The 21,228-nt window shown below is 41.6% G+C and overlaps 2 protein-coding genes across 6 annotated transcripts in view; one reads left to right on the top strand and one right to left on the bottom strand.

Moving 5' to 3' along the window:
- The window catches only part of LOC134295681 (uncharacterized), a 183,758-nt gene that overhangs the window by 42,297 nt on the left and 120,233 nt on the right, over nt 1-21,228 (bottom strand). The window lies entirely within an intron of this gene.
- The window catches only part of kif26b (kinesin family member 26B), a 384,274-nt gene that overhangs the window by 352,422 nt on the left and 10,624 nt on the right, over nt 1-21,228 (top strand). For all 5 annotated transcript variants that reach the window (XM_062968955.1, XM_062968956.1, XM_062968954.1 and 2 more), the window contains 3 exons: nt 535-3,925; nt 17,778-17,977; nt 20,298-20,448. In XM_062968955.1, the coding sequence (XP_062825025.1) occupies nt 535-3,925; nt 17,778-17,977; nt 20,298-20,448 (3,742 nt within the window). The remainder of the gene's footprint in view (nt 1-534; nt 3,926-17,777; nt 17,978-20,297; nt 20,449-21,228) is intronic.

The raw sequence follows: 21,228 nt of genomic DNA, 5'->3' as shown, positions 1-21,228 counted from the left end.
CCTGGTGGCAAGTTTACCATAGGCAACTAGTTGGATAGATAGGCCTTCAGTCTGATCCAACATGGCTATTTTTTGCATTTAAGTTTTATCCTACAAAATAATATGTTGTTTTTGAGAAGTCAGATCAGCCTCAGTTTTTAATATGAAAAGACAATAATATTAAAGAAAATCAATATTTACTTTTTAAAAACATTTTATTTACTGTGAGGTTTCACACATCTAATACAAGAGACAAAAATACTTTTCATAGAATAAATGAGTTATTTGGGGTTGTTTAAAATACCAAAGCGTGTTTTCATTGTAGCTTTGTTAGTTTCATAACATTGACTGTGACTACTGTGGAGTCACAACAGAATGTGATGTGTTATGGAGAAAGCCACTGAATCCCATTCTACTGTATGTTGAGAGAGGCAATGCACATGGGTTACATGGTTAGGTGCTAGCACACACATTACTGTCTGTAAGGCCTGGGTCTGAACTTCCTGGAAGAGATGATCTAAAATGCTAACATTTGGTTTCTCTTCCCATTCATAGTATACATCAAGTTCTTCTGGAGGAGAAAGTTCTTGTGAAGAAGGGAGAATGCGGAGGCCTACCCAGCTGAGACCTTTCCATTCTCGGAATGCTGTTGATCCAGACTTCCCTATTCTTCATCTATCCAGTGACCCAGATTATTCTTCTAGCAGCGAACAGTCATGTGACACTGTCATTTATGTTGGCCCAAATGGTACCGCCCTCTCAGATAAAGAGCTGACAGATAACGAAGGCCCCCCTGATTTTGTTCCCATTGTTCCTGCCCTTCAAAAGACTATAAATGAAAGCAAGCTGGATGAAGTGACTGAGACAGCTCCCAGCACCTCTGAGAGAGACTGCTTGAAGTGCAATACATTTGCAGAACTCCAGGAGAGGTTAGACTGCATTGATGGCAGCGAGGAGACAGACCATTTTCCTTTTGAGGAGTTGCCTGTTCAGTTTAGCTCAGACCAAGCAACCAAATGCCCTTTATCAAGCCAGGTGCCAGAGCTTAACAATACATTAGACCCAGACAGGGAAGAAGGCTTCCAAGAGCCTGATAAAGAGCTCAAGGAAAACCTAAACATGGTGCCCAGCAATGTTCAGGGAGGACACTCGCCTGTTCACAGTGGGATGCCCAATGAAATTTCTACTCCTCCCTCCCCCAGGAGTGTTACAGGCAGTCCTAGCAGCCAGATGAACTCTTCCCAGCAGTCTCATTGCACAGACCCACAAAGCAGTCATGAAAGTCTTAACTCCTGCGGCTTTGTAGAAACCAAGCCTCGATCCATGGGTTCCCCACGGCTTGGCATTGCAAGCCTTTCCAAGACATCTGAATATAAGCCACCTACTTCTCCTTCTCAGAGGTGCAAGGTTTACACCCAGAAGGGGGTATTGCCCAACCCTGCGCCTCCACCATCATCACTTAGCAAAGATTCAGGCATGGTGTCCAGTGAGTCGCTGATACAGCCTGATATCCGCACACCTCCCATAGGAATGAGCCCTCAGCTCACAAAAAAGTCGCTGTCTTCCAGCAGTGTGGACTATGGAGAGACAATGGACAGTGTAGAGCAGCAGCAACAGTCTGTTTCACCAGAGACAAAGAAGGAGATTTTAAGCACCACCATGGTCACAGTACAGCAGCCATTAGAGCTGAATGGAGAAGATGAGCTAGTATTTACCCTGGTGGAAGAACTGACCATTAGTGGTGTTCTTGAGAATGGACGTCCAACAAGTATAATCAGTTTTAACAGTGATTGTTCTGTTCAGGCTTTGGCCTCTGGATCTCGACCAGTTAGCATTATCAGCAGTATTAGTGAAGACCTTGAATGCTATGCCAACACAGCTCCTGTGTCAGAGGTCAGCATCACCCAGTTTCTCCCTCTTCCAAAAATGGGTCCAGGTGACAAAGCTGAAGAGGCTGAAAGTAGACGCTCCTCTATCAGCTCCTGGCTGAGTGAAATGAGCACTGGAAGTGATGGTGAACAATCATGCCATAGCTTCATAGCACAAGCATGTTATGGTCATGGGGAAGCAATGGCAGATGCTTCTGTTCCTGAGCTTTCGAAGGCTGAACAGAATAATAGTGCAAGTTGTACAGATGATAAGCAAAAGCCAGTGACTGAGGATATATTTCTACCACCAGAAGTGGTTGACAAAAGTATTAATAAAATGTCGCCCATCAAAGGTTGCAGAATATCACCCCTGGGAAAGACGACAGTCACAATATCAAACACTGCAAGCCTAAGCAGCTGTGAAGGCTTCATTCCAATGAAGACCAACATTACTGTGTATCCATGTATCACTGTTAATCCCCTTAAGGCACAAGAGACTCATGAAGCTGTCTCAGCAGTATCATCACCAGCAAAAACACAATCTCTTCAAGAAGTGAAAGAATACAATACAAGGAAAGAGATAAAATTTGATGACCCTTGGCTGAAGCGGGAAGACAGTGTGAAAAAAGAAAATGGTGAAACCAAGTCTGAAGCTGTACCAGATAAAAACATGAAGCAGAGCTTAGCAGACAGGTTTAGTAGCAGTAGCGGTGAGACTTCTAGCTCCCCAGGAACAGAAAACCTGAAAAGGATTGTAGATGGATGTGAAATGGGACTATCCAGTTCCACTACCCATAGCCCCATTCATTCTACTGACAGCATTAAAAATGGCAGCCTCACCAGAGGGTTCCAGAAGGTCAGCAAGCAGGAGGAACTGGATGCAGTCTCTTATCATTACATTGAAGAGAACAATGCAATTAACTCTTCTGTTTCATGTCAGACTTCAAAAACTAGCCTGGAAAGAAGAATTGCTTCCCCCAAGCATTGTATTCTCACACGTCCGAAAGGAACCCCACCATTGCCTCCTGTAAGGAAATCTAGCCTTGATCAGAAGAATCGGGCCAGCCCTCAGCACAGTGCTTGCAGCAGCGGCACTAGCAGCCCTTCAAACCAACCATCATCGTATTTGGCTAGTTTTTCTGATGAGTTCATTGGGAAACAGAAGAGCTCTTGTATAGAGAATGGCAACAATAGTAGCAGCAAGCTATTTAGTGCCAAACTGGAACAGCTGGCAAGCAGAACCAATTCATTGGGAAGGTCCCATGGAAGCCATTATGAGTGTCTGTCATTGGAAAGGGCAGAGAGTCTGTCCTCTGTCAGGATGAATTCCGGGAAAGACACCACAATGCCAAGAGCTGGGAGGAGTCTGAACCGCAGTCTGATGTCCTCACCAACAAATTCAGGCATTTCTCAGTCGGCAGGTGCCTCACCAAAGGCCAGTCAGTCTAAGATCTCTGCAGTGAGCAAACTCCTTTTGGCAAGTCCAAAGGCTCGAAGTCTGGCAGCCTCAACCACCAAAACACTTAGCTTTTCAACCAAGTCTCTTCCACAGTCGGTGGGACAGAGCTCAAGTTTGCCTCCAAATGGAAAGAACATGTCCTGGTCTACTCAGTCTCTCAGCAGGAGCAGGAATTCTGGTCTTTCTTCAAAGCTGCCCCTTAGAGCTGTTAATGGAAGAATTTCAGAACTGCTGCAGGGAAGCCCAGGCACCCGAGGGCTTCAGTTACGTAGGAACTCAGACACCGATGACCGTGGTGCTATTCATGGAGATGAAAAGCCACTTGTCCACCTGCTGCCTTCACCTTACAGCAAGATAACTCCACCAAGAAAGCCTCACCGCTGTAGCAGCGGCCATGGAAGTGACAATAGCAGTGTTCTGAGTGGGGAACTGCCCCCTGCCATGGGGAAAACAGCCTTGTTCTACCACAGTGGAGGAAGCAGTGGGTACGAGAGCATGATGAGAGACAGCGAAGCAACGGGAAGTGCTTCCTCAGCACAAGACTCCATGAGTGAGAATAGCAGTTCTGTCAGTGGGAGGTGCAGAAGTCTCAAAAATCCAAAGAAGCGTTCAAATACAGGTATGTCTATGGATGTATGCATTGTTAAATACTAGGAAAGTTCCTTTTCTGGACTAAAACCTCCTGCTTGGAAAATACTGTGAGTTGTAAATTCAAAAAAGTAACTTTTCCAAGCTCTTTTGGGAATAAGATTGAACATACTAGCTTCAAATTAAACAAGTTTAGCACAAATCAGTAAACATACTGTATTTGGGAAATACTTAAATCTTCACAATTGAAAGTAATACATGCAAAAGTGCTTAGCTAGTAGGATCAGACTGCATAAAAGTAGGGTGGCTCTGGAAAAGAAGTTGTAGGAACAAATTATTTTGTTATCATTATTATGTTAATTTATACCCCACTTTTTCTCTCCATTAAGGAGACTCAAAGTAGCAAAGAACCTGAATTGGAAACAAGAATCTTATGTTACATTTTAGGAAGTCTTTGTTATCTTGTCTCTGTTTAGCCATCTTGCCTACTAGGTCAAGTTCAGGCTTGATTGTGCTCCATGTCTTTGTTGTTTTTTTTTAAGCAACCCACAATATCTGTAGATTAATTTTCCTTTAACTATAAATCTGCAAATCCTTGTGTTGTGTTTTGTGTGTATGCCATTTTATATGTTACTAGCTGTGCCCGGCCACGCGTTGCTGTGGCTGATGGGAATCATTTGTTGACCATTCACTGGAATAGCAGTGAATAGCCTTGCAGCCTTAAAGTCTGGGTGTTTTCTCCTTATGTGAATCCTTGTTTGGTGTGCTGGAATACAATGGAATAGGTTTGCTGCTTGGAAGGGTGGGTACTTGTGTTGTAGGGAAATGGTTTTTTAGCCAATTTGAATGGCACTGAATAGCCTCGCTGTTTCAAAGACTGACTGCTTTCTACATAGGGGCATCCTTTCTTGGGCAGGCTGAATGAGACGGAGTAGCCTCATGGCTTGAAACCCTAAGGGTGTACTATGAAGGGGAAATCTTGCTTGGTTAGGTTGAACAGCACCGAATAGCCTTGCTGTTTGGAAACCTGGTTGCTTCCTGCCTGGGGGAATCCTTTGTTGGGAGGTGTTAGCTGGCCCTGGTTGTTTCCTTTCTGGAATTCACATTTTCAGAGTGTTGTTCTTTATTTAATGTCCTGATTTTAGAGATTATATTGTTGCTTCCTGCCTGGGGGAATCCTTTGTTGGGAGGTGTTAGCTGGCTCTGGTTGTTTCCTTTCTGGAATTCTCATTTTCAGAGTGTTGTTCTTTATTTAATGTCCTGATTTTAGAGATTATATTGTCGCTTCCTGCCTGGGGGAATCCTTTGTTGGGAGGTGTTAGCTGGCTCTGGTTGTTTCCTTTCTGGAATTCCCATTTTCAGAGTGTTGTTCTTTATTTAATGTCCTGATTTTAGAGATTATATTGTTCTGTATTATTACACCACAGTAATTGTAGATATGATATTTGTTGCCTGAGAGTACAGGCAGGCGGCCCCTCTTTCCAATCCCTGGAAGAGAGACAGAGGCCCAGGCAGCTGAGGCTGGGAAGGTGGGGCCCTCCTCTGAAGAGGGGAAAAGGGGAGGGAGGCTTTAGGACCCTTTAGGACACGGGGGGGGCTCTTCCCGGCCTTGCGGCCACCCCTGCCTCCGCCATTGGAGGCCTCCATCTAAAAAAAAAAAACCAAAACATTGCGGCCTGGCGGCCTCCCTCCTTGGGGCCGCAGCACTTCCCGGCCTTGAGGCCACCCCTTCAGGCATCTATGTCCAAAAGAAAATAAATAGGTAAAAGAAAAGAAACCTTGGGCCTTGCGGCCTCCTTCCAGCCTGGCGGGAGGCGGAGGTGGCTCTTCAGGGGGGGGGGGGGGGGTTTCGGGCTCCGGCTGTCTCGTGGCCGGGGATGCCCTGAGGCCTGCGGGGCGTGGAGGAGGCTGCAGTGGTCTTCGCGGGGGAGGGGTGCCTTTCTGGAAGCCCCCCGCCTTCGCCTCTGCCAGCCTCAACATAAAAAAACCCAAAAAAACCTTGGGGCCTCGCGGCCTCCCTCCAGGTGGCTCTTTGGGGGGGGCTCCCTCCGGCATGTGGTGCATGGAGGAGGCCGCGGTGGCTCTTGGGGGGGTTGTTCCACACCTGCTCGGGCCCCGCCACAGCCTAACAATTCTTACCCCACGGCCCTCCTCTTCGGCGGGTGTCACAGGCCCTGCCGCGTGGAGGCCCCTCCGACTACCGGACCAGGCTCACGGCTGGGTTTTTAAGGCTGGGTTTTTAAGGCTGGGTTTTTAACCCCGTGGAGGTTCTTGAGGTGATGTTTTGTTGTATCAACCTAGAGGCATGGATGATGGGTTGTGTTGTCAAATTTCGAGGTTGGGGGGCCTGTAGTTTTGTTGTTTTGCTCGGTGCCGCGATTCCATCACTCTTATATATATAGATTGGGAGACAAAGCCATGGGAAACAGTGGCACAGTGTGGTTATATTTTTGATAGACTGCATATTCTATTTGTCTTTCTCTTTTCATAGTTCAGAAGCCTTTTTCAGCGCTCATTTGAATTAGGGTTTTGGACTGTATCTTCCAGAATCCACTAGCCAGCATTTGGGGATTCTAGGAAGGAAACATTGTAACCTTTCCTGTCTTTGCTTCACATGGAGTTACAAAAAGAGTCAATAAGCAGCTGTCAAGATAGTTTAAGTTTAACAAATCCTGGCATAATGCAGGTGTTTGGTTGGCTTGACCCCAGATTTCTTCCTAACCCTCTACCACTCTCTCTCTGGGAATTGCTTACCTTGTTTCCTTGCTGGAGAAAGTTCATCCGTTACTGAATGGTGCAAGGAAAGGCTGACTGTCAAGGAAAAGGGGAAGGCCAGGGCTTAATTTTGATTTTGAATGCACCTATTTTGTACAGCCATCAATTTGAATGAATTGTGCCTATTTCTAATTAAACCTCTAGGAGTTTTAACACCACCATCTCCTTCATAGTTATAGAAGACAATTTAACAATTAATTCAGTTTTTTTATCCCTCACTAAATGTTGCTTCTTAATGAATTAAGATTTCCAGTACTTTGGAGCATCTTCTTTGCTACACAAACACACACCAGAGCAATAAAATATTACTTCTGTATTTGGTGGAAGCACAATCTTTTACATGTCTGCAGATTTATGAGGTCACAAAACCAGGATCATTACTTCAGCGCTGGGACACCAAGGGGAAATCATGATAGCGTTAATATAAGGTTGAGAGGTGTAGGATTCCTCCCACACTCTCAAACTTTTAAAGAGAGATACCTCCTTCCCTTAATCATTGTCAATATACAACATTGAAAAATTAAAGAAAGTAACTCAAGAACTCTCGGTATCTCCACTTGGATATTATTTTAATCTGTTGTGTCATGAGCATCAGACCCTTCCTGATTTGCTGTCACAGAATTCACATTGCTATAATGGATATGGTGCTGTAACTGCTCATTTCAGGTCAGGTGACCTGTCCAGTTTATTTATGATTATTATTAGCGGAAATGCTAGCTGTCAGGCGTGATCAACATGAATCAGCAGAGAGCCCCCTTTAAGAGAGGCCACAAAGACTTGAGGAAATCACCAGCAGGCTTATCAGGTTTCACAATTGTGTTTGAAGTTCCCAGCCATTACAGAGAGATTCCTTTCCCTCCTTTCCTTGCCATCTAGAGATAGCAATCTTGATTCCTTTTGGCTTTTCTTAAGTGCACTCGTTATATATATCTAGGAGAAGGTTTTTATACCTATCACCATCATCATCCCATCCTTTTCCCAGTCTGGGATTTCGAGTCTGAGATTCAAAATATTTCGGGTCTCAAGCACTTCAAATAAGGATCACTCAATCTGTATTTTGACTCCTACATCATGGAGTGCATCTACATGGTGCAATTAACACAATGTTAGATTTCTTTAACTGCCATGGTTCCCTGCTATAGAATCCTGATATTTGTAATGTGATGAGGTGCCAGCACTTTGACACTGAAGGCTAAAGACCTTGTAAAACTACAATTCTGATTGCCAAGCACTGAGGCATAGTGGCTAAAATGCTGTCAATTTTCATTTAAATCTACAATATAAATGCATGCCTAGTCTCTTGAGTATTAGAAAACAAGCTTGTCCCTCCTTTCAAATATTTAAACATGACTTATCATATCACTTCTTAATCTTCTCTTCTCCAGACTAAACATATCCAGCTTCCTAAGCTGCTCCACATAGATCTTGGCCTCCAGACCTGTTATCTTTTAGTCATTCTCCTCTAGACACCTTCCAGTTTGTCAATATTATTCTTGAATTGTGGATTTATGCCATCACAAACCTCTAGAAATGCCAAGCTATATTTTTCAGTGAGGTTAGTTTCTATTAGGCAATGTGTGGTATCCAGAGTACTTCAGTGGTGGGGTGATTCGTAAATGAAAGAAATAAATGGAGGAAGGAGATATATATAAATAGATAGATAGATCTTTGAGTCTCAGGTGTCCCTCTCCTGCACAATAAAGTGCATGTTGTCAAAGGCGCCATCCAACACCTTCACTTTGAGTACTGTGCAAAAATAAAGATAGTATATGCAGGAGGCCCTGGATAGGCTCTTTTTCTCCATTGGATATTGGCTGACTAAGTATTTAACATGAAAGGATATACAGGGTGGAGAAGAAAAAGGTTGTGGGCGGAAATGGAGTAAGCAGGATATTGGAAAGAAGGAGAAAGCAGAATGGCAGTAGCATTTGCATAGTGATAAGAGAGATGCAGACACTGCCTAAGTACCTTGGGACACTTGGTTGAGGTAGGGGTTCATCTACATGCATAATGGTTCTGCTTCTGAACCACAATGCACTTCAGAATATAGTGAATCATTAGTAAAATGATCCTATTATTTTTCTTCATCATCCAGTCTCAGTTAACTAAACCCTTGTGAGTTTCTGCTGGTAGGAACTCACTTGCTTGAGGTAATTTTTTCAAAGACATTACTCTCAGAGGGGAAAAAGTTTTTAAAAGTAGAATAGAACTCAGACCTGTAATTAGGTTTAGCCCATACATCAAGGTGACACTTAAACTCTCAAAGACTCTTCACAAATGCTGTGGCTTTCCTGCATGTGGTTTATTGGTTTTTACTTCCTGTCCTGCTGTGGAGTTTCCAGTCAGCAGCAAGCCCTTGAGCGTTTAATGAATATCATTTGCAGCAGGATGAGTTTTCCAAGGGAAACTATAACCATCTTCCTTAGTCGTTCTCCCACCGCCTGCCTGTGGCCATGTTTAAGAGTTCATTTGGTTTCCATAAAATAGGCCTTTGATAATTTCATATAGATAGGTAGATCAAAGGGTTCCTGGACTGCCTGAAAATGTGACTAATTATGGACTCTAATGATGGTTCAGGAGAGAATCAGTTTTCCGTCATTAGGAGCATTTGCGTGCATATCTTGCACATATTTTATGGTGCTCACTTGGACTTTTTTGTAAAGCACTTAGTGCAAAACTAAAAAAACTGCCAATCTGACAAGATAGGGCTCAGTACAGCAGAAGCAGTGTGCTTAGGTTTGTAAGAATGAAAGGTCATGGTCAGTCTTTAAAGCATGACTTGTTATGAATAGACAAAGGGCCGCAGTGCAGTTTTCCCCTGGCTAGCTGCCTGTATGCCTGCTGGCAAGATCTGGCTTAGCTCACTTGCAAAAGAAATCAAGGACATGGACAATGAAGCATACAAGTGTATACGTGGTGGCTGTTTTGAGTGAAAGAATTAATCTACAGGTTCTTCTGTTTGGACTGTTGTGGAGCTGAACTTGGCATCCACTGATCTGGCATACCATGGAGAAGCAAAGGCGCCCTGCATAAAATGAGAAGCCCAGCTAACCCAGAATGACTTCCGAAAAGCAGCAGGCAGATTAAGAAATAGGGGGTCCTATGTTTCTCTGAAGAGTTCAGATTTCTACAAAGCCCCCAAAAGGGGGATTACGGCACTTTCTCTTGGCTTTTTTTTTTCCTTTCCAGATGTCACTCTACAGCAGGTCTGGGCAACTGTGGGAGACTAGAGGGACCCCAATAGACTTGGGAAGCTAGCCCATCTGAATACCCTAAAGGCACCAGATCCTGTCTGATCTTGGATGCTAAGCAGGGTCAGTTCTAGTTAGTACTTGGACGGCAGACTGCCAATAAGTCCCAAGCTATATTTCAGAGGAAGGAACTAGCAAAACCACCTGAGTATTCCTTGCTTAAGAGAAGACTATGAAATTCATGAGTCTGCAATGAATCAGTTGACAACTTGTACATACACATACACGCACACATCTGGGAGAGATGAAGTCCTTGCCATCACATTCTTTCAAAATACTTACTTGAATCTAATGCTCACCTTTTTTGGCTAAATTACCTCGCCAAAATTAGGGTGTGTGTTAGATTCACATAGTATGGTAATCTTAATGCTGAACCCAAGGGGAAGCTGTTTTAGGAGCTGCACCTGGAACTCCTCTTTGAGGGATATCACCCCTAATTTAATGGCCACAGCTCAATTCTATGCAATCCTGGGATTTGTAGTTTGGTGAGGCATCGGCATTCTTTGGCAGAGAAGAGTCACTCAAGACCATGTCAAACTACAGCCTGCAAGATCCCAATGAACCAAGGTAATTAAGGTGGATTTTTACAAGGTTTTCCATTGCTGGAATCTTTGGTGCTCTAACATGTTTGTTTTTGAAGAAGGAATTCTAAGCATTCAACAACTGTTATGCTCACCTTTTTTGGCATTACATTCGACAGCAAATTATTTTTGCTTTTGGTTTCAGGGTTTTGAAAATTGAGGTGCACATTAGAGTCGATAGCACATTAGAGTTGAGTAAATACAGTAATTGAGCCCCTGATGATACAGCATGTTAAAGCACTGAGCTGCAGAACTTGCGGACCAAAAGGTCACAGGTTCGAATCCGGGGAGCGGAGTGAGCACCCACTGCTAGCCCCAACTTCTGCCAACCTAGCAGTTTGAAAACATGCAAATGTAAGTAGATCAATAGGTACCGCTCTGGCGGGCCAGCCACATGACCTTGGAGGTTTGTTGTGTGTTTTCCGGGCTGTATGGCCATGTTCCAGAAGTATTCTCTCCTGACATTTTGCCCACATTTATTGTAGGCATGCTCAGAATTTGTGAGGTATATCTTGCAACCTCTGAGGATGCCTACCATAGATGTGGGTGAAACATCAGGAGAGAATCCTTCTGGAACATGGTCATACAGCCTGGAAAACACACAACAACCCTGTGATTCCAGCCATGAAAGCCTTCGACAAGACCATGGAGGTGTCTACGGACAACGCCGGCTCTTCGGCTTAGAAATGGAGATGAGCACCAATCCCCAGAATCGGACACAACTGGACTTAATGTCAGGGAAAAAACCCAAATACAGTAATAAAAAAGCACCAAAATGCCCCTAGAAACCCTCCAGAAGGCATGGTAGTATTTTTACCATGCCCCCTGGATTTCATTAGATCCAGCTCTACTGTAAGTAATTTGTCTTTCCATTCTTTCCTAAAATTACTTTGGCTAATTTAAAATGGCAGTGGTGTTAATGAGTGAGCTCTTGTAATCCAAATACAGGGTAAAGCCTTTTTCACTCAGAATTCTGAAATTCAAAATACTCCATAATCCAAAATCATGGACTACTGAGATAATGACACCTTTGTTTTCTGATGATTCAATGTATTAAAACTTGGTTTCATGCACACAATGATTAAACTGTTGTGTATACAGTTACCTTCAGACTGTATGCATGAGGTGTATATGAAATATCAATGAATTTGTTGTTTAGACTTACTTCTCCATCCCCAAAATATCTCATTATGTATATCCAAGCATTCAAAACTCTGAAATACAGACCATGTCTTGTCCCAAGCATTTTGGATAAAAGATACTTGAACTGTGTGTGTTTGTTCACTTTAAAACAACAGCATTGATTTTATTTCAGGTCACAGCCAGGCCATTTCATGCAGCAAATCTGTATGGAAAGGGATCCGAGGAATGATTTTTTACACGCTTGACTGCCACGTGCCAGCACTGAGCTTTTGACTACATGAATATAGGAGTGATTTAATAGAGGAAGTAGCAATGGACTATTGTGGATGTTGAAAGCTCCATGGCACATGCATGATTGAGTTGGACACCATTAGGCTGCTTGTAAATAAAACCTGCTAACTTGGCTGGCTTGGAATTAGCTTACAGAAACATAACAGCCACTGGTTTGTCTGGAGCTGCCCCCTCTTTTTCAGAAAGGCTGGGAAGCAGACTGAGCTCATTCATTTTTTTTTTTTTTTTTAAATCTGCTTAGAGTGCCAGTGACAATAACCAGCCCAGTCTCATCTCCACATACAATAGCATCAGGCAACTGGCACGGAAAGAGTATGGTGTAATCCAGCCCTTGTAAAAATAAGCTTGGGGGGTTGGATGTAGAGGGATCACTATTCAGTTGGCAATTGGAAATGGTGTGGGTGTTGGACACAGTCAGCTTTGACCTACATCCTCCCTGGGACTTCTCCCAAATTACTTGTCAATCTGCAATGCCCAGTGAGGGGCAGCCTCCTGAGAGGTATGGACTCTAAATGGCCTGTCATGTAATGAAGCTGGCTCAAGGAGTGCAGGGCAGTTTGGAATTGATATGTGTGTGGGCAGGGTGGCTGAACCAATCGACCAGACATGAAAAATGGATTTTTTTTCTTGAATTTTTATTCAGCGTTTTCCCCTGTGAAAGGATTGGTGCTACCTCCCCTTTAGTCTCAAGCAATTTATTTATGGCAAGGCATATACCTGAACAATAACCAAATTGCCCATATTGTTTTCCAGTGCATGGGAAATTCTCAAAGTAGTTCTGTTCCTTTGTTTTTTGCCTGTATTAGTTTGCAGTTGTTACATGATCTGAGGCTACAAAGGTTCTTGCTGTTAGCCATATGCTGTCAGATGCAGATCAAGGTCATCCTGCAGGTATCCTTGTCTGTGGAATTTGGCATTAAATGCACAGTTGAGGAACAGTACTAACATGATTATCTCAGAATCAGGCTCTTGAGAGTGTGTTTGTACTATCCAGTTATAGCAGTTTTAATCATGTAGAGATCAGGAAAGTTACTTTTTAAAGCAACAACTTTCAGGGTCTTGCAGCCATTATAATCACTAATGCAGACTGGAGGATTCCAGGAAATATAACCTCTTATGGCAAAAGTTTTCTAACATCTGGAAACATATGCACCATTGTAAAAGAAGATCACATGGGCCCCATCTGCCCTGCCATGTAATGCAGTTTGGAATTGCATTATATGGTCAGTGTAGATGGAACCCTAGACATAGGCCAGCTGTCCTGTTAGTGACATACAAAGTCAAATTTACAGTTACCTCTCTTTTCAGTCATTGCCATCACTGTCTCCCTCACACAATAACTTCCAGGCCTTCAAGACTCCCCTTCTTCCTTTGGGGTCCTTCCCTCTGCAGCCCTTTAGTGACTGGTGGAGAGGGTGGCGTATTGGAGAAGTATCTGGTTATGTCTCTGTAACCAAATGCAGAACAATAAGAGCATTTTCCAGGATTTCCTACAGAGTTCTCCCAAGGTCTCAGAAGATAACATTGCTATTCCTCTTTTGGCTACAAAGAGCCTTGCTCTCCACCAGTCACGGAATGGCTGTGAAGGAGAGGACCTTAAAGGAGAAGGGTGAGTCTTGGAGGGGATGGGGATCCTTACATTAAGGAGGAAGTGAGAGAAAGGTGGGCCCTACTAAGGGGAAAGAGGAGACATGGTGAAGTTTCCCTTAGGGCACAACTTTAGACGAATGCTACCAAAAGTAGTGGCCTGAGGACTGATGCTAGTCTGTCATCCATTGCCCCCCCCCCCCCCCCCAGCCTGTAGCAGGTTTCCTGGAAATAAGGAAATGGCTGTAACCAATGGGCACAAATATGGTGCCAGGCAGTGAGGCAAATATCCTGCTAATTCACCCATGTCCGACGGTTTAAAAAACACAGTTTTAGACTTCATTTCTTAATACAGATTCCTGATACTGTGTGACAGCAATTCAGTGTCTTTTATAGTGCCATATGTGAGCTCTTTAATTTTCTAATTTGGAAAGACGAAATTTTCCAGATCCTAAGTACTTATTTCCAGTTTGACAATACTTTGATGCACTATATACAATTAAATTGTCCTTCCCTTTCTGGCATTACGAGCTGCTGTCATTCTGTGCTGCCTTTGTAGTCAAATTGGATTGTTTTGTGATGGCATTTATAATTATTTTAAATTTTCTATGTTTTTTACCTTGCCAGTCTTCCATCACTAAAACATGTACATACAACATCATCTCAGAAACAGATACAGGAATGTTAGGTTCACTAAAACTATCCTTCTTTACAGACAACAGTTATTCATTCTTCTCGTTATATCTTTTATTTTATAGTGACCCGAAAATAAGTGAATATTTATGTTTTTAGAGGTTCTGTTTGAGGACAAGTTGCTTGAAGGAGGTGTGCATATCCATCTGGACAATAAACTGTTATCCCAAAGGTCCCATTACTTTCCATTTGCTCTAGAGCAGTGGTTCCCAGCAATCCCAGCCAGTTTACCAGCTGTAAGAATTTCTGGGAGTTGAAGGCCAAAACATATTGGGACCCACAGGTTGAGAACCACTGGTCTAGAGAATCAGTATAGTGTAATCTTCCAACAAATTACAGACAGTCCTCGAGTTACAAACATCTGATCTACGTATGAGTCATAGTTATAAATGGGGGTGAGACAACAATAAGTGAAGAAATTGACCCCTAGAAAGGAAAATTCACTCCTGAAAGAGTTATCATGGATTAAAAGTCTCTCAGCTGAAGCTTTATCACCAATCCTTGTTTCCACAAAATACCAAATGTTTCAAAACTTTATCACAGGCACAGATCGTGAGGTGAAATCTTCCAAACAGGTGAACAGACAGCAAAACAAACATTACAGCAGTGTCAACCCTTCTCTATGCTATCCAAAGCTTATATGTGTGTGTGTGTGTGTGTGTGTATACATACACACACACTTTAAAAATGTACCTGTTCCAACTTACATACAAACAACTTAAAAACAAACCTACAGAACTTTGTTCATTACTTGGGGACTGACTGAACTATGTAAGATGTTAGTATACTTGTTGGGACTGGTGATTCACACAAGGGTTAAATGGGAACTTTTTAATTGTTTGAACCGGCTTGAGCCTCTTCTTATTTTGCCATCGTTAATTCATGGTGACATTAACCCCAAAATACTGCAGTATGAATGTGCTTTCTTACACATTCCATCTCATATGAAATCAGATAAACCACAGAAACTAAATGAAGGAGACAGGTGGAATCCTTCTTAAGCCACTCTTTACCTTCTGTGTCTAGCCTAAAATGCAGCTCGTTAATCAATGCTTATTTAAAATAGATTACATTTCAGATCACCTTCTCTTCATGTAGGAGAGAACTGTTTCTTTTCACTCCCCACACACTCCTTGCTCTTACTTATTTTTGTTAGCAATTGGATCAATATTTACAATTGTTGTTCCAAAGGTGAAACCCTGTCTGCACAGGATTCTAATAAATGTGTCCACAAAGCCCCCGTGACTTGATGTTCAGAAAAGACTTGAGGGATCAGATTCCAGATTCAAAACTGATGGAGATCTGCATTTGGTGGGATTTGTATCTCAAGATACTCTCCCTCTGTTTAGCTCCTCCTGTCAGACTCCTCCTGAGAAAATCATCATTCTAATGTTAATAGTTCCTAAGTGTTAGTCAAGAACAAAAGATACTCAAACCGCAAATCTCATTTACTAGAAGCAATGATATATTGTTGGTGATAACTGCCCTTATGTCCATGAATGAGAGATTTCCAAGTCAACATCCTTGCTCAGGTCTTGCAGACCCAAAGCAATGGTTTCCTTGATGGAGTCTATCCATCTGGAATTCAGTTTTCCTCCATTCCAACTGCCTTTTACCTTACTAAACATAATAATAATAATAATAATAATAATAATAATAATAATAATAATAATAATAATAATAATGTTTTTTTCTATTCCGCCCTATCTCCCCGAAAAGACTCAGGGCGGATTCCAACAAACAATAGCATATACTCAATGCCTTAAAAAAAAACAGATAAATATTGGCACAAAATCCCAAGAAGACCCCACATATGAATACAGCATTAAAAACCTAACATCAAATTAGACCTAATATCAGTGAATTGTGTATAACATCAGTGTCTTTTCTAGTGAGGCAGGTCTTCTTAAGATATAACCAAAGTATCATAAACTCAGTTTAGTCATCTTGACTTCTAGGGAATGTTCACAATGCTTTTATATACATTATCCTAATTTTCATTTATTATTAACTCCGGGTTTCCCAAATATTGTTTTGACTTGTCAGATAGTTACTACAGACCTTGGAAGAATATTATCAAATCAGCTCTTATGATTGGTTATATGTGAGTGGATGGAGGAAACAGCTCTAGTTAACTGGTTTCTAATAATTTTTCAAAGTGACATAAACTGAACTTTGTCAAGGACTAGAAGCCCTTTATGTTTAATATTAAACAAATACGTTCTTGACGCTTGACTAAATTACTTTATTTTGGGTGAGAAATAATCTCTGTGTGCCTGCAGTGTTTCCTTCCACATTGGCACAGGACTCATTTCTAACAGCCGGGAAATTCCATTTAGAGTCTGGTTTTGGCTGGCTGGACCAAATTGTCCTAATCTCTCTTAGGAGGTACACTGCAGCAGTTGCCATTATCCAGAACATAAACCAGCTTTATTTTACTTCCATCTGTCACTTACTGTGTTAAGCTGGTGAAGAAAATGAAGTTTCATCTCTGACTTACTTCACTTTGCTCAGAAACAAACTTCCTGTAAGATATTTATGATTAGTTGTGTGTTCTCAACAGGCACTTGTATTACAACGAACACATTACAACGAACGCATTCTGTGCCATGACATTTTTGTCAAAAAAGTCAATATATTTTTGAGCCAGACAGGATTTTTTATCCCCTGGCAGTGTGTCCATATTAGTGATGGCCAAGTGGTAATCCAAGTTAGATAGAAGGCTAGCATTTTGCCTACAGTTACACTCGTAATGAAAATGAATTTGTTTTCAAAACAGACACACATTAAAGTCTAATGTTACATCTGTCTTTGCTTTGTAATGGTCTTAGTCAGGTTCAAGTATACTGGCCTCTATCATTAAGAGACACTTCTTTCTCCAAGCTACATAGCATGTTTTCTAAGGATACAGAAGGTGGAAAGCTCTGCAGCAAAAGTATTACATGTAGGGCTCCAGCTGAAATTACTAATCCATGCAGAATTGCCACCATTCTGTGACTTAGAGTACGTTTACATGTATATTTTTTCTGTTTGACGCCACTTTAACTGCTATGATTTAATGCTATGGAACTGTGGAACTTGTAGTTAAGTGAGGTATAAGCACTACTTGGCAGAGTAGGCTGAAGATCTTGAAAAACATCAACACCTGTGATCCAAAGCATTGACTCATGATAGTGGAGATCAAATGATGTTAGTGGCATCTAACATTAATTTTGCAGTGTAGCTGCGCTTTTAGTCTTCAAACAAGATGACTTCCCTGTACCATCCTAAGGGGTGTAGGTTATTCCCAGGATTATAACTAGAAAGTGTTTTGAGTGATCATATCAGTGACACAGTTTTTCTCAATACCCCCCCCCCCCAATAACACCATCTCAGATACGACTATGATTGATCACAGATAATCTCAATTTTGCACAAATCTATATAAACACTGGTAGACTTGCAACATCATGCCATCATTACTGACAGCCATCATAGCTAAAAGGCATGCCTGAACCATCTTTGCAGCACTAAAAATGAGATGTATCCATAATAATGGGACTTAATATCTGGCACTGTTTAGGTTCTCAGAGACGGCGACTCATTCCAGCTTTATCACTTGATGCAACATCACCAGTAAGGAAACCTACAAGCCCAGCTGTACGCTGGGTGGATGGACCTCTGCGAAGTGCCCAAAGAGGAATGGGAGAGCCCTTTGAAATCAAGGTCTATGAGATCGATGATGTGGAGCGGCTCCAGCGACGACGCACAGGAGACAACAATGTGAGACTATAATAATGAAGACCGTACCATTTTTCAATGGCAAAGATGCAGATTCTGTCTTACTATATTTCAATACTGGTATATTTTCAGCAAGTTGGCTAGGGCTAAGGGAAGTTTAAACTATGCTCTCCTCTTAATTTATAAATGAAATATATTCCATGAAAGAGCCTAATTTAACTCATAAATTTAAACTGAAGCTGAAATATCCACTAAAATTCAAAATTCAGAAGCTACTCTTTATAACCTGCAATTACTTTTTAAAATCTAGTTCTCCTTTCTTTCCAAAAATAATAGAAAAAGTGTGTATGGTAGTACCTTTGCAGGTCTAGCATTAAACAAGTAATATTTTTCCTGTTACCATTAAAGTTATTTTAGAAGGGTATTTTTATGTATATTATGTACTTTAGAGGCATTTTGAATTGATCTCTCATGCTTTATCCCATTTTTTATTAATCCTAAATCCCCCCCCCCCCAAGCAGTTTTGAACAAAAACAAACAAACAAGTAATTCAACGTGCAACACAAATTTGTTTTGGAAACAATATACTTAAAAACAATAACATTATAGCATCTCTACTTCCTTTTACTCATATTGGCATCCTGACACAAAATGAAAAGTATTGATTATATAAAGATGTATAAGATATTTTTTGTAATTAGCCAAGAAGGAAAAGGTCTTGCCCAGTCTTCTCTGCAAGAATCCTGACTTGCAGCATTGGGATATACAAATGGAAGAAAATCTCTGGACAAACAGGGGCAAAACTTATATCTGGTGAATCCACTACAGAGTCAATATCAGAATACATCTGTCTGATTTTGGCTTGATCTACACTGCCAGATAATGCAGTTTGAACAGCATTATATGAGTCTACACTACTCGTGTAAAGCAATTCAAACTGCAGTATTTGGCCATGTAGATCCTGCCATGATCTGCAATGAGCTGAGAATGAGCCACGGAGCACCCTGGTTTCTTTTCTCATCCTCTTGAGCAGAGGTTCTCAAACCTTTTTCAGCCCCGGAGCCCTTTTTGAAGCAAAACTTTCTCATGGAGTCCCAAGAAATGTGTGTGTGTTATATTATATGTTATATTATACATACTTTATATATATCACGCATGGGCAAACTTGAAGAACAATTTTAACCAACGTAAAGGTATTTCAGTGGAATATCCCCAGGGTCATCCAGTCCAACCCCCTTCTGCCTTGCAGGAAAAGCATAATCAAAGCACCTCCAACAGATGGTCACCCAGCCTTTGTAGTAGCAACAATAATCATAATCATAATAGCAGAAACCCCAGGGGCCATCAAATTCAACTCCCTTCTGCCATGCAGGAAAAGCAAAATCAAAGCACCCCCAGAGTGGTGGAAGGGAAATAGAGTTTTGGAAGCAATGAAGGTGGGGAAGGGATCTGGGTGGTGATGAAAGCGAGGGAGAAAGGGTTTGAGTGGCAAGAGGGCTGAGAGAAAAAGGCTTTTAGCAGCAAGGGAGGTGGGGGAAGAGGAGGAGCAGGAATGAGGAGGGAAAGCTTTGAGTGGGAGGAGGCAGAGGGAACTGCAGATCCCCTCAGGATGCGTCACGGAGCCCCAAAAGTTCCATGGAGCACACTTTGAGAACCGCTGTTCTAGGGTGTAAAAACATTTGAACGTTTCATTGGATAGCTCTTTGCACAATAGTGGTGGCTGAGACCATAATAGGATTTCAAGGACAAATGCTCACTAATCGAGATTGGTAAGCAGGAGAGATGGGCACCTCTTGCTCCTGTTAATTCTCCCCTCTAATATTACCTAATTCATTTTTCTTTCTTCTGGGTTCATGTCTAGTTTCAGAGTACAACCAGGTCAAAATACTGTCCAGGAATGCAGTAGTATGGAAGAATTGGTACCAGCTCATCATTTGCTTCTATCCTGAGTTCGTCCTCGGCACTTTCATTAGTTAGCACTGTGTTGGACGTAGGGCTTGGGAACTCAATATTTCCATGGCATTTTGGGGCTTCTATCTCCAAAGTGAACTTTTTTCCACTTTGAAAACATATAACTGCATTAGGATATGAATTAATTCTCAGAACAAATGGAGAATGTATTGTGGAAACCTTTTCCCCTTGAATAACATGTTTAACAAGGCATCTGATAACTATCCTTGACAAACAAAAGTACACAGTCTCTCCAGTGTCAAAGGTTTACTTGCTTAATTCCCTGCAGTTTCATTTATTGGGTTATTGTAATAGTTATTATGAAATGGAAGATAATTTGGTCGAGTGAAATCTAACCTGCTCTCAAGTTTATTTTGTGCTTTTCTTTGTCTTCATTGGTTTTACTGGATAGGAGGTAATTTGTTTCAACGCCAAACTGAAAATCTTGGAGCATCGACAGCAGCGAATTGCAGAGGTCAAGGCCAAGTATGAGTGGTTAATGAGGGAGTTGGAAGTGACCAAACAGTACCTGATGCTGGATCCTAATAAATGGCTCAGTGAATGTAAGATCATACAGCTTATTCTTGTTTGTTTTCTAGAGACACCAATATTTTATTGTTACTAATACCAAGGATTACTAAGTGTGCAAAGCTTGAATGGGTATGAGATGTGGTGTAGATGTAGAATCTCTATATTTGTGAAATTGTTCTCACATGTTCTCTATTAAATGATGACTTTGGAACCAAGTTGGACTATTCATTCACTCAAGAACTGAATCCAGGAATTGTAAGATACTCTAATGAGGAATATTGCCATCACTAGATTATGTGTCTCAGTCCATGGCTTCTGAAAATGAGATTTCCCCTGCCCCACCCCCAGATCACTCAGACATTTGAATTACATTATAAAGCTGCTCCCTTGCTGTGAAATAATACTTTGAGGCAAATTTGACCCTTGGTTGAAAGGGCTTATGTAAAAGATTAATGTGACTCTCTGCATATAGTCAGAAATGGATACAGTTCATACAAGGGATTAATGTATTCATATTAGGAAGGCTCCTTCTGAGGATGTTTCTAAAAAGATGCCGACACAATCAAAACTACAGTAGAGTCTCACTTATCCAACGTTCTGGATTATCCAACGCATTTTTGCATCAATGTTTTCAATATATCGTGATATTTTGGTGCTAAATTCATAAATACAGTAATTACTACATAGCATTACTGCATATTGAACTACTTTTTCTGCCAAATTTGTTGTCTAACATGATGTTTTGGTGCTTCATTTGTAAAATCATAACCGAATTTGATGTTTAATAGGCTTTTCCTTAATGCCTCCTTATT

This window comes from Anolis carolinensis, chromosome 1 (assembly GCF_035594765.1).
Source record: "Anolis carolinensis isolate JA03-04 chromosome 1, rAnoCar3.1.pri, whole genome shotgun sequence".
NCBI lineage: Eukaryota > Metazoa > Chordata > Lepidosauria > Squamata > Dactyloidae > Anolis > Anolis carolinensis.
The sequence above is the reverse complement of the archived record's forward strand: the minus strand, read 5'-3'. Positions and strand labels throughout refer to the sequence as shown.